This window comes from Rhododendron vialii, chromosome 1a (assembly GCF_030253575.1).
Source record: "Rhododendron vialii isolate Sample 1 chromosome 1a, ASM3025357v1".
Classification (NCBI taxonomy): Eukaryota; Viridiplantae; Streptophyta; class Magnoliopsida; order Ericales; family Ericaceae; genus Rhododendron; species Rhododendron vialii.
The window spans coordinates 14,583,766-14,595,590 of record NC_080557.1 but is presented as its reverse complement, the minus strand read 5'-3'; the positions used below and the strand labels follow the sequence as shown (position 1 = coordinate 14,595,590).

General features: G+C 38.9%; 2 protein-coding genes across 2 annotated transcripts; one reads left to right on the top strand and one right to left on the bottom strand.

The window, feature by feature from the left end:
- Positions 1–2,661: 2,661 nt before the first annotated feature.
- Positions 2,662–3,659, bottom strand: LOC131328616 (uncharacterized mitochondrial protein AtMg00810-like). The gene is made up of 3 exons (XM_058361538.1): positions 3,618–3,659; positions 3,040–3,235; positions 2,662–2,945 (listed from the first exon to the last, which is right to left on the bottom strand). The coding sequence occupies exons 1-3, from the start codon at positions 3,657–3,659 to the stop codon at positions 2,662–2,664; spliced, it is 522 nt and encodes a 173-aa protein (XP_058217521.1).
- A 3,459-nt stretch (positions 3,660–7,118) lies between these two features.
- On the top strand, positions 7,119–10,244 carry LOC131323783 (beta-amyrin 28-monooxygenase-like). The gene is made up of 3 exons (XM_058355626.1): positions 7,119–8,107; positions 8,416–8,603; positions 9,671–10,244. The coding sequence occupies exons 1-3, from the start codon at positions 7,153–7,155 to the stop codon at positions 9,968–9,970; spliced, it is 1,443 nt and encodes a 480-aa protein (XP_058211609.1). The 5' UTR covers positions 7,119–7,152; the 3' UTR covers positions 9,971–10,244.
- Positions 10,245–11,825: the final 1,581 nt, after the last annotated feature.

Here is an 11,825-nt window from a genome sequence, read left to right as displayed (position 1 = left end):
TCACCCGGATTGCATCAACACGCACCCCAATCCCTCCTTAGACGCATTGCAATAAACGGAGTAGTCAACTCCACATTCGGGTACAGTCAAAACTAGTGCAATAGTCAACCTCCTCTTCAATTCCTCAAAAGCCGCCTCAAACAAGTCATTCCAAACGATGGTAGTAACCGGCCAACTCCAGAAAACTTTAGATCTCAAATACGTTCTTCGGTCGTTGCCAATTCATAACGGACTATATCTTCCCCGGATCAACGGACACACCTCCCTCTTCTTTGCGTATACTCTTCTCCTTCTCATTCCTCCCTTTCTTCTTCTAAGTGCACTTATCCAAATAACATTCTTATTTCTCCACCCAAAACCACCATGATTCTTGTTGTAGGCGGCAATATTTTGAGTGTTCTAAATTTGTCCTACATCACTTGTCTCCTTGCTATTCAACACTGTTGCTGAAGGTCTCAACATCCTATTTGAAAGAGCTAAATCTGAGAATGTGATATCAGGGATTAAAATGGGAAATGATGGTCCAGTCATTTCTCACCTTAAATTTGCTGATTACACTATAATTTTCTGCAAAAATGACAGACAAGAAGTTCAATCTATCATGGGAATCTTATGCACCTTTCAGCTAATATCAGGTTTGAAAATCAACTTTGCTAAGAGCCAGCTTTGTGGTATTGGCATCCCTGAAGAGATTGTCGAATCATATGCTGAAATTCTGGGGTGCAAAGTGATTAAACTTCCAACTAAATATTTGGGATTACCTTTGGGTGCCAATCCTAGAAGGTGGTCTACATGGAATTCAGTAATTGAGAGATTTGAGAAGAAATTATCCAGTTTGAATAGGAAGAATATAACTCTTGGAGGCCAGCAAACGATGATTAACTCTAATTTAGGAAATTTACCTCTGTTCTACATGTCTCTCTTCAAGATGCCTATTTCAGTTGCAAGGAAGTTGGAAAAGTTACAAAGGCAATTTTTGTGGGGTGATACTGAGGAGAAAAGAAGATTACATATGGTGGGGGGATAGGGTGACTAAAAGCAATAAATGGGGGGTGGGTGGGCGGGCGTTGTTTGGGGATTAAAAAGTTACTAATTCAGAATGCATCACTATTATGCAAATGGTGGTGGAGGCATGGGGTGGAAAAAGACTCCCTTTGGGTAAAAGCAATCAATGGTAAGTATGGTGTATCTGGTTCGAAGTGGCTTCCATCTCAAATCCCTAATCAAACCAAGTTCTCCAAAATTTGGGGTGATATATGTAATGTTGGTAGAGAAGGGTCTAATTTTGAGATGATCACTGATGAGGTATTTTGGATTAAAGCTGGTTCAGGTATGAATACTTCTTTTTTGGGAAGATATCTGGATTGGCAATCAACCCCTTAAGTTTGTTTTCCCTAGACTTTTTATTAAGTGGAACCAAAAGAATTCAAGGGTTGGGGAAATTTTCAATCACTCCAATTTGTTTTGGGATCTCACCTTCAGAAGACAACTACATGACTGGGAAGTTGAACAGGTTAATGAATTAAGGTTAAGACTTAATTCTATTTCTTTGCAATCTATTGAGGAGGACTCACTGAGATGGAGGTGGGATAGTAAATCGATTGCAATCTCTGTGAAATCTTGCTATGGGAAATGGGAGTTGGAGTTTAATTCTCAGAATTTCATTGGCCCGATATGTAAAAGGATTTGGAAAAACATATGTCCATTCAAAGTTGAGGTGTTTTGTGGCAAGCTGAGCAGGGAAAAGTAGCTACTGGTTCTGAATTGATGAGGAGGAATATCCTCAATCGGATCCTGAGAATGGTCAATTGGGGCTGTGTCCCTTTTGTAACTTGGAATTGGAAACTGTGGCTCATTTATTTTTACATTGTTCAAAAATTTGGAAGGTATGGTCTGAAATTTTAGAATGGTGGGGAATAGTTTAGGTGTGTCCTGCTAATTTAGTTGACCTTCTATGATGGTGGTTTTCTAATAGATTCAAATATGTGGAGGAAGGTTGCTGGGAAATTTGCTTTTTTGCAGGTGTCCGGTCCATTTGGTTGGAAAGAAATCAGATCATCTTTAGGAATAAAGCTTTTGAGGAGGGGCTACTTGTGGAGAACATAAAGACAAAGGTTGCAGTGTGGCTTAAATCTTTCTACAATCTGAATGAAGATTACTCGGTAGAAGATGTCAAGAGATGTATCCAAGGCATTAGGAAACTGAAGGTAAGGAGAAATCTTGTGGAGTAATACTTCCTCTTAGTGTTTCTGTTAGGTTGTCGAGTTCATTTGCTTTCTGAGTACCTGGGTTTGGTTTGGTGCGTGTGGGAGTGGGAGTGGGAGTGTTTATAATGATGGAGGTGTCTTTCTGGGTGTATTTCTTGAGTGGTTGTCTGTTTGGAGGTGGTAGTGTTCATTTACTTATTGGTTCATTCTCAGCTTTTGCATATGTAGTAGATGATGGAGACTTTTGTTCTTTGATACTACGTTGCTGCAGTTAAATTATCACAATGGAGAATGGGTGGCTGAAAAAGATGAATGCCAATATCGCGAAGAAGTGAGGTGATCCATGTAAGTTCAGCCGCTGTGGCAGTGGAGGCTATGGAACGGTACTCAGCTTCTGCACTTGATCACGCCACTGTAGCTTGCTTCTTTGCACACCATGAGATACATGTGCTACCTAAAAACGTACAAAACCAGTTGTGGACCTTCGTGTAATAAAACAACCTGCCCAATCAGCATCAGAAAAGGCATATAGATCCAAAGAACTGTGGCGGAGTATGCGCATGGTCGCACCCACATAACGAATGATGCGTTTAACAGCTTGATAGTGCCCAATGTGGGACAATGCATAAATTGGGCCACGTACATAATTAACAGCATAAGCAATATCTAGTCTGGTAAATGTAAGATATTGTAAAGCTCCAACAATGCTCCGATAATAAGTAGGATCCAGGTAAGGGGCTGAATTAGATTAGACCGGACATTGATTGCCATGGGAGGGGATATTGGCTTGCATCGAACCATTTGAGCTTTAGTAAGTAACTCACAGGCATACTTGGATTGACAAAGGACGAGCCCAAAATCTGTGTTATGCACTTCAACTCCCAAAAAGTAGTTGAGCTGGCCAAGGTCCTTGATGGCAAATTCATGAACGAAGCTGCTGATCGAACACACCAATCAATCAACTCTGAGTTGCTTCCAGTGAGTATCATGTCGTGTACGTATATTAGAAGTAGTATCCTTCTGTTAGACTGATAAATAAACAAGGATGGATCAGCCGAACTATAGCAAAAACCTAAGTTGAGAAGAAATAGCTGAGCCGGTCAAACCACGCACGGGGAGCTTGCTTTATTCCATAGAGGCCAGTGAATCAATGATGGTCAAGTCTTATACCCTATATAAAAGTATTCTTGGATTATGTTTTAGATACAATCAATAATACATTAATTTTTTTTTTTTTAATAACTCCATCCACTAGAACACAACTGCTATCCACTACCACCATCTTCTAGCTCCACCCTCTCCCATCCATCCTTTGCCATGATGATCAACCACAATAAAATGAAGCCATGAAGTCACCACAATAAATTGAAAAATAAAAAGAAGTTAATCTATGGCTCTATCACTTCTCACCTTCCCAATCTCACCACCATTCTTCATATCAAATTGTTTCATTGCCAATTTAGAGACCTTTTAGAGTGGAGGAGTACTGGAGTAACTCAGCACCAGGAACTTCTAGCATTGAAATCCTTACTGCGCCACTCCTTCCATCTAATACTCCTTTGTTCTAATTTATTGCTTTCTTTTGGAGATTGCAACTTATAAAGATGTTGTGTGGTGGGTCCTGAAGGACTCAACCACAACCCGACGATCAATGATCGCCATGATATTGAGAAAACAACAAACCAAACATATCCGAAAAACAGGGTGTAATTTACTCTATCATACCGTATCTTAATCAAGGTGTAATTTGGCAACTTGGAGATCTTTTGTTTTTTTTTGTTTTTTTTTGAACAGCGAAGAAGAATTTTATTAAAATGAGAGAGGATAGTACAAAAAGGAATACCAAGATCAAACCAAACAACTTGGAGCTAATAGTGATTTATCTAGTTGGTTGGACCATTGGGTAGGACCTTACAGATTGCGTGACTATATTTTGCACCCAACGTTGTACATCTTAAAGTTAAAGACTTGTTTGACTCTATTAGTTTTGTCTTGGCTTATGGATCTGCTAAAAGACTATCTCCCGTCCCAAATTCTTGAGTCAATTCAATCAATTCCTATCCCCTCCTTGCCCCCTTCCATTGACGCACCTGTTTGGGAACCAAATAATCAGGGAGATTTTATTTTCAAGTCAGCATATAATTGGCTCCTTATCCAGACTCTAATCCCCCCAATGGCATGCCTAGCCTTCCTTGGCGGCTGCTATGGCGGCTGAAATTACCCTCAAAATTAAATCTCTTTCTATGGTTTGTTTGTCACAATGCTTTGCCAACCAATGAGTTCTTATTCCACCATCATGGTTGCATATTGTATGGGAATGTTAGGCGTGGAGTTCTCTACTGCAGTGTATAAATTTGGCCCTTTTGCAACCAAGCAAACATCTGTTGGTCTCTTTGGCAGAGGTACGACACTTGTTGGATGAAAATGTTTATCTCAAACTTGTTGCTATGTTATGGTTTATGTGGCAAGCCAGAAATAAGGCCATCTTCAATAATGAACCTCTGTGCCCCCAAAATGTTGTGTGCGCGGCTAACCAATTTGCCACATCTTGGTTGGAAGCTGTGCCGGCTAAGGCCCAACCCAACACTCCAAATTTTTTGCTATGGATATCTTGGGTTCCTCCAAGCTCTGGTTGCTTAAAATTAAATGTCGACGGCTCCTCTATTCAAAATCCAGGATATGCAGGGTTGGAAGGTGCATTCCGAAATTGTGTGGGGCACTTTGTTTTGGGTTTCGAAAGAGAGATTCATGTCAACTCCAATATCATGGCAGAAATGTGGGCAGTGCAAGATGGGTTATGGGTTGTCCGTCAGTTTGGGTTTGCTAATATTGTTGTTGAGACTGATTCTACATTTGTGTTCAATGTTTTATGTAGGAGGCAGGTGCAAGCAGGACGGCTTTGCAGGGTATTGCAGGAGATTCTGGTCCTCACGTCTCATTTTTCTTTGCTGCAGGTTATGTTTTGTTATCGCGAGGCTGATGGAGTAATTGACTCATTAGCCAAGCACGTTGCACCAACTCAAGGGCTTTTTGTGCTATATAGTAGTGCACCTGAGTTTGTGTTGAAGCCTTTCTGTAAAGATCAGTGTGGGGTAAGACTAGTTACACTTTCGTGTTAATCTATGTTAAGTGGTTTGGTTTCAAAAAAAAACATATCCAAAAAACATGTTGTGCCCCAGGTTTGTCCATACACTCACACACACCAAATACACAGATTTCAGAGGAAAAACTCCATTTATATATATATACTCATACAATATATACAAATTTGAAAAAACCTCTCCGGGAGCCACATTCTGGCTCACCGCCAAGGAGCCACAACCCTCTCCCTCTCATTTGTGCTACCACACACTCAACCTCACAAATACAACCTGTATTTATTGGGAAAAAACATGGGAGAAACATCCAAGAGCAATTAATGCTCTTTTCATGCGTGAGATTTCCAAGATGTCCAATAGTTGCCAAAAGTCTCAGTGGCTACTCAAGCGAATCCGTTCATGACTTTGGCCAGCCATCACCATCACCCACATGGGTGAATTCCAAAAAAACAAATGGAGAAACCAAACCAAAACCAAACAACAAAAACGAATTAGAGAGACCAAGATATACGTAGTTCGGCTTATGACTGTAAACCTACTCCACGGGTAAGAAAATGAGAGACGATTCCACAATGTGAAGAGAGCTATTGTCCGAAGAGCAACAATGGTGACAAAAAAACAAAGCTCTCACAAAGAGACACTTGATCACCAACCCCAAATACAAGTTCTCTAATCAAGTCTCACAAAATTACTACTAGGATTTTTAACCAAGAGAAATAGAAAGGACAGAGTTCCACATACGTGACCGATGTCACATAGATACATATTTGAAAAAAGAAAAATTAAATCTGAAATACAGCATGACACTCGGTACATACTCCACCTTTAATTTTGTATCCCAAATTTTCAATTACGGCAAACTTAGACTTTAAACATTTCAAGCTTAAACCACTTTTTTTTTTGTTCTTTTTTCGGTGCATAAATGCAACTGCAGGTACGTTTAAACCTCCCTTGTGTCCACATTGGAAACATGACCGACCCTGAGATTTTGGAGGCCTAAAGTGAATTCTAAAATGAGGCCCTATATTTTTAACGAAAAAATTTAATGTAGGTGTCTCATATAAGGTTAAAAGATTAAACTTTTAGCTTCGTAATTTAACTAAAATAAAATTTTAAAACAATTTATATCATTAGAAAAAAATGAATCAAACGTATCACTCATACATTGAGTTTTCTTTGACTAATTATATTATTAACTTTAATTGCAAGAATGCCATTATTAATATTAAGAGAATTAATTATTTTTAACCTTTTTTTTTAATCAAATTTTGTTGAGTTTAAAGTAATTATATTACTTTTATATAGTCAAAAGTGTGTTTTTTTTTTTTTGTGAATTAGATATTAAAAGTTAAAAATAAAATTCAAATAAAATAAACTAAATTAAAAAAGAAAATTTATCCAAACATTTATAGTAGTGTGCAAAAGATTTGAAAGTCTTGAGTAACATTTAAAACAACTGAAGCACAACTATTATATAGTACAAGAGATGCAAGGAGTTACAGTCTTACCTAGATCCAACCAAAAAACATCTAGAAAAGATAATTTGCAAAATGGGCCTCCTGGGACTCGAAACAAGTACCCGTTGGTTTAAGCATTATGCACAAACCTTTGATACTAGAACTCTACTTGAGCTAGAATTCGAAATAACTAATATATAATATATTGCTGTCTTATATGAAAAATGAGGCCTAATTTTCGATCGAATTTTGGAGGTCTAAAGCGGCCACATCTCGGGCTTCAGCTCAGGGCCGGCCCTGATTGGAAAGCTGCTTTTTGCCTATAAATTTGCTTCTTCCCCTTGCAAAATACACACACTCAACAATCAGAGAACACAAGAAGTAGCAATCATGGAGCTATTCTATGCCTCTCTCCTGGCCTTCTTTGTTCTCTCTGTCACCCTATCTTTCTACTTCCTTTTATACGGCAAAAAATCCGGCTCCCTTCTCAGTAACCTCCCACCCGGTAGCACCGGGTTCCCAATGGTGGGCGAGAGCCTCGAGTTTCTCTCCACCGGATGGAAAGGTCACCCTGAGAAATTCGTGTTCGATCGCATAGCCAGGTACTCGTCTTCCGTATTCAAGACGAGCCTTTTGGGCTCTCCCACAGTTATGTTCTGCGGGGCAGCCGGTAACAAATTCTTGTTCTCTAACGAGAACAAGCTCGTCCAGGCATGGTGGCCTAGCTCCGTCGACAAAATTTTCCCGACATCAACCCAAACCTCATCAAAAGAAGAGGCCATCCGGTTGCGAAAAATGCTCCCCAACTTCCTCAAGGCGGAGGCGTTGCAGAGGTACATAGGAATCATGGACGGGATCGCTCAGCGACACTTTGCCACTGATTGGGAGAACAAAGACCAAGTGGTGGTATTCCCTCTAACGAAGCACTACACGTTCTGGATCGCCTGTCGATTGTTTGTCAGTGTCGAAGATCCTAGCCATGTGGCCAAGTTCGAAGACCCCTTTGGTGGTTTGGTAGCGGGGATATTATCTGTACCCATAGACTTGCCCGGAACCCCGTTTAATCGGGCAATCAAGGCCTCTAATTTCATTAGGACCGAATTGGTAGCCATTATCAAGCAGAGGAAGTTGGATTTGGCCGAGGGAAAAGCGTCGCCCACGCAAGACATTTTGTCACACATGCTTTTGACAAGTGACGAAAATGGAAAGTTCATGCACGAGGCCGACATTGCTGATAAGATCTTGGGGCTGTTGATTGGTGGCCATGACACCGCTAGCTCCTCTTGTGCTTCCATTGTTAAGTTTCTTGCTGAGTTGCCTGAGGTTTACGAAGGAGTCTACAGAGGTAATTCTCATTCCTGTCTTCTCTCAAAGCCCTCTATTTGAATTTGTGCTTGTCTACGGTCTACCTATGTTTTCACCGCGGTTTTAAATCGCAGTATCATGAGACGTATAGGTACGGTGATACAACTATACATTGGATACATGTAAGTAAATCACGATATTGGATGTCTGAAATCCCGCAACATAACGACCAATAAGAGATGTAACGACTTTTATTTAAAAGCTGATTTTCACAGCTTATTATACTTGCATGGTGGGTTTTCTGTACGAAATTGAGAATAGGAATTATTTTTGACTTTGTGAGAACAGAGCAAATGGAAATTGCAACATCAAAATCAGCAGGAGAATTGTTGAATTGGGATGATATTCAGAAGATGAAGTATTCATGGAACGTGGCATGTGAAGTGATGAGGCTTGCTCCACCAGTCCAAGGTGCTTTCAGAGATGCCATCAATGATTTCATGTACAATGGTTTCTCAATTCCAAAGGGTTGGAAGGTAATTATTATTATTATAAGCATATTAATGAACAAAATTGAATCGTTGAAGACGAATAAGGGACCCAGGACACAACAACATCATAACAAGGAGCGAACGAACGGACACGAACACATCCCGATAATCTTATGCCGCCTAAGGCCCAAAGAAAGTTGGCAAGAGATCAACGAAACCAAAACACTGATCATACAACAAAAACTGCAACGAGGAGAACCCGAAAAATTGCCAAATCCTAACACTAGAACCCCAAAAACTCTGTTTATAATAAAATCTACTCCCTCCGTCTCCATTCTTTTGTCCCAATTAGCACTTTTGGCTATTCCAAATTTTTTGTCTCACTTTAGAACTAAATGGCTAAAAGTCAGAGAATTTCCTGTTTTACCCTTCCTAAATGTTGTCTTCATTCTTTTGTCCCAATTAGCACTTTTGCCTAAATGTTTCAAGGATGAAATTGGAAAATCAAGTGATCATACATGAAATTATTATGTTCCCTTAATAAGTTAGAATCCTGAAAAGGGACCAAAGAAGGGGGATAGAGGGAGTATTAAAAAGAGTTGAAAATTGATCCGTCAACAAGTGGTACACCCACCCGACAATGATGAAAATTAAAATTGTCTTCTTAAAAAATAAGTACTTATTTTTAAATCCGGTACAGAGGCATATACCCAGGTTGTTATTGCTGTCTAGAAAGGGATCTTGGCTTTTTAATGAGTCAAGTACTATTTGCCTGCTGATTTTTTGTTTTCGTTTTTTGATAGGATAGGAGGAGCAATAAGTCTTTGGTTGGTTGTGTATGAGAGCTAGACCGTTGATATGAACTTTTGATGTGAAGATTCTAGCTAGGCCTGCATGTTGACTTAGGTTCCGTTGTGCTAGGGTTTTTATTTTTAAATTATTTATTTTTTGTTTTACGACACAAGTTATTATTTTAAAAAATAAGTAATTATTTCCCTTAACGAAACGGGGCCTTAATTATTCGCTCAATTAAAATGTCGTCTACTTCAAAAGCTGAAAATTATTTTGTTATTAATATCTAAATATATTTCCTATTCTATATTGATATGCAGATATATTGGAGTGCGCATTCAACGCACAGGAATGCTGAATTTTTTCCAGAGCCTCTGAAATTCGATCCCTCGAGATTTGAGGGGTCTGGACCGGCTCCGTACACATTTGTGTCCTTTGGCGGAGGGCCGAGGATGTGCCCCGGAAAGGAATACGCCCGATTGGAAATACTTGTGTTCATGCACCACTTGGTGCGAAGGTTCAAGTGGGAAAAGGTAATTCCTAACGAGAAGATGATTGTCGCTCCCATGTCTATTCCTGAAAAAGGTCTTCCAATCCGCCTCTACCCTCACAAGGCTTAGACAGAATAACTCAGATATATTTGAAGGCTAAAACTACTCCTTTAATTCTACCACTATTGTAGTATTTCAGTTTCAATTAAAGTGCTTTATTCCATGATGAAGGAAAGAAGCTAAAAATAGTTAGAATAAATTGATAGAGAATATATATGTTTGTTAAGTATTGGAAGGGAAGCTGTTTTGCTTGTGAGTCATCTGGCAGCAAGTGGAAATGTATTTTATTTTGTAAAATTCAAATGAAGTGAATGAAATTAAGCAAATGATTATCTTTGGGAAATTTACTTTCACTCTTTTGCATGACGCATTTAATTAATTGCTATCTTTTCTTAATACCTATTTTGGGTCAAGTCCTTGTGCTACTGAAGACACCGACGGTGCACATACCGGCACATGGGGCCCACTCCGGATGTCACGAATAAACCGCATGTAATCTGAATGAAAAATTGGAAGATTGGATCGGACACGTACACATATCCAATCAAGTTGATTTTTCACGGGCCCTCTCTTCTTTTTCTTTTTGTTTTTTTTTTTTTAAAATTATTGAACGGCTCAGAATATTATCTGTGTGGAATCCGGATTGCCCCGCGTGCCGGTACGTGCACACACCATCGATGTCCATAGCAGTTCTGGTTTTGAAGTGCCTTTCAAAAGAACACTTTTAAACAGTACAGGGGCTACTATTTTGAGGACTGTTAATACCAGGCATCTGTTTTAATCCGCGAATGAAACCAGGCTTATGGGAATTGGCGGAAGAACAAATACTATAACTACCCCATGAACTTTGCTGCAGTTTTTTTTATATCCCTTCCTCCGCTAATTGCTTCAGTTTTCTATTCTTTTGAGTTTTCAAATTTGTTATCTGTGAGGAACCAAATTTGTCACGTTGGTTGTCTCATTTCTCTCCCCAGTGGTAACCTAAGTTCGAGTCTCATGGGGAGCATATTTGGGTTTCAGAGATATAGATAGCTTCTGAACCCTCCATTAACTAATATACTAAGTGTATACCGCATGACCAAAATAAATAAATAAATGTTATCTGTCTTTGTTTTTCAACTCCACGACTTGTCCATCGTACCATATATATATAGTTCATTATAGCTATAGAGGGTTGTAGTTGGAGTCTGTGAATTCAAATGGAGATAACAAAAAGAGACCTAGCGCACAATACAACAAGGAGAGAACAAACACGGACGCATCCCGATATTCGTATGCCGCCCAAGGGTCAAAGGAAGTTGGCAAGAGACCAACAAAACCAAACACTGATATAGCAAAAACTGCAACAAGGAGAACCCGAAACTGCCACATAATACCACCAAAACCCCAAAAAAACTCTGTGTAATTAATAAAATTTATTCATTCTATTAAAAAGAGTTTCAAGAAAAAATTTCATAATACCCCCAAACTTTACACTCAATGACCAATAGACTCCAAAGCTTTCAAAAAAATCATTTTTACTCTCGAAGTTATCATCCGTTATTTAAATATACCATTTATGTCAAATTCCGTTAAATTGATAAAATTTGCTAGCAAGTGTTTTTGCTGTTAAATCATAACTTTAAAAGGCATACCAGTTTGGAGGTATTTTGAAATTGATATGTCAACAAAAATTAAAAGGCATACCCAATTTTTGGGGTATTTTGAAATTGATACGTCAACAAGAATTAAAAAGCACATTTTTGGGATATTTTGAAATTAATACATCAAGAAGAATTAAAAGGCATACCCAATTTTGGGGTATTTTGAAATTGATACGTCAACAAGAATTACAAAACATATTTTTGGTATATTTTGAAATCAATACGTCAACAAGAATTAAAAGGCATACCCAGTTGGTTATTGCTGTGTAAAGGGATCTTGG

Bases quoted from the DNA above. Each gene is read 5' to 3' on its own strand.
- LOC131328616 (XM_058361538.1), bottom strand. From the start codon at position 3,659: ATGAAACAATTTGATATGAAGAATGGTGGTGAGATTGGGAAG. The intron at 3,236-3,617 runs GTGAGAAGTGAT...TTTATTTATCAG, and splicing joins ATGGTGGTGAGATTGGGAAG to TCTAACAGAAGGATACTACT. The intron at 2,946-3,039 runs GTATGCCTGTGA...AATCTAATTCAG, and splicing joins CTCGTCCTTTGTCAATCCAA to CCCCTTACCTGGATCCTACT.
- LOC131323783 (XM_058355626.1), top strand. From the start codon at position 7,153: ATGGAGCTATTCTATGCCTCTCTCCTGGCCTTCTTTGTTCTCTCTGTC. The intron at 8,108-8,415 runs GTAATTCTCATT...TTGTGAGAACAG, and splicing joins TTACGAAGGAGTCTACAGAG to AGCAAATGGAAATTGCAACA. The intron at 8,604-9,670 runs GTAATTATTATT...ATTGATATGCAG, and splicing joins CAATTCCAAAGGGTTGGAAG to ATATATTGGAGTGCGCATTC.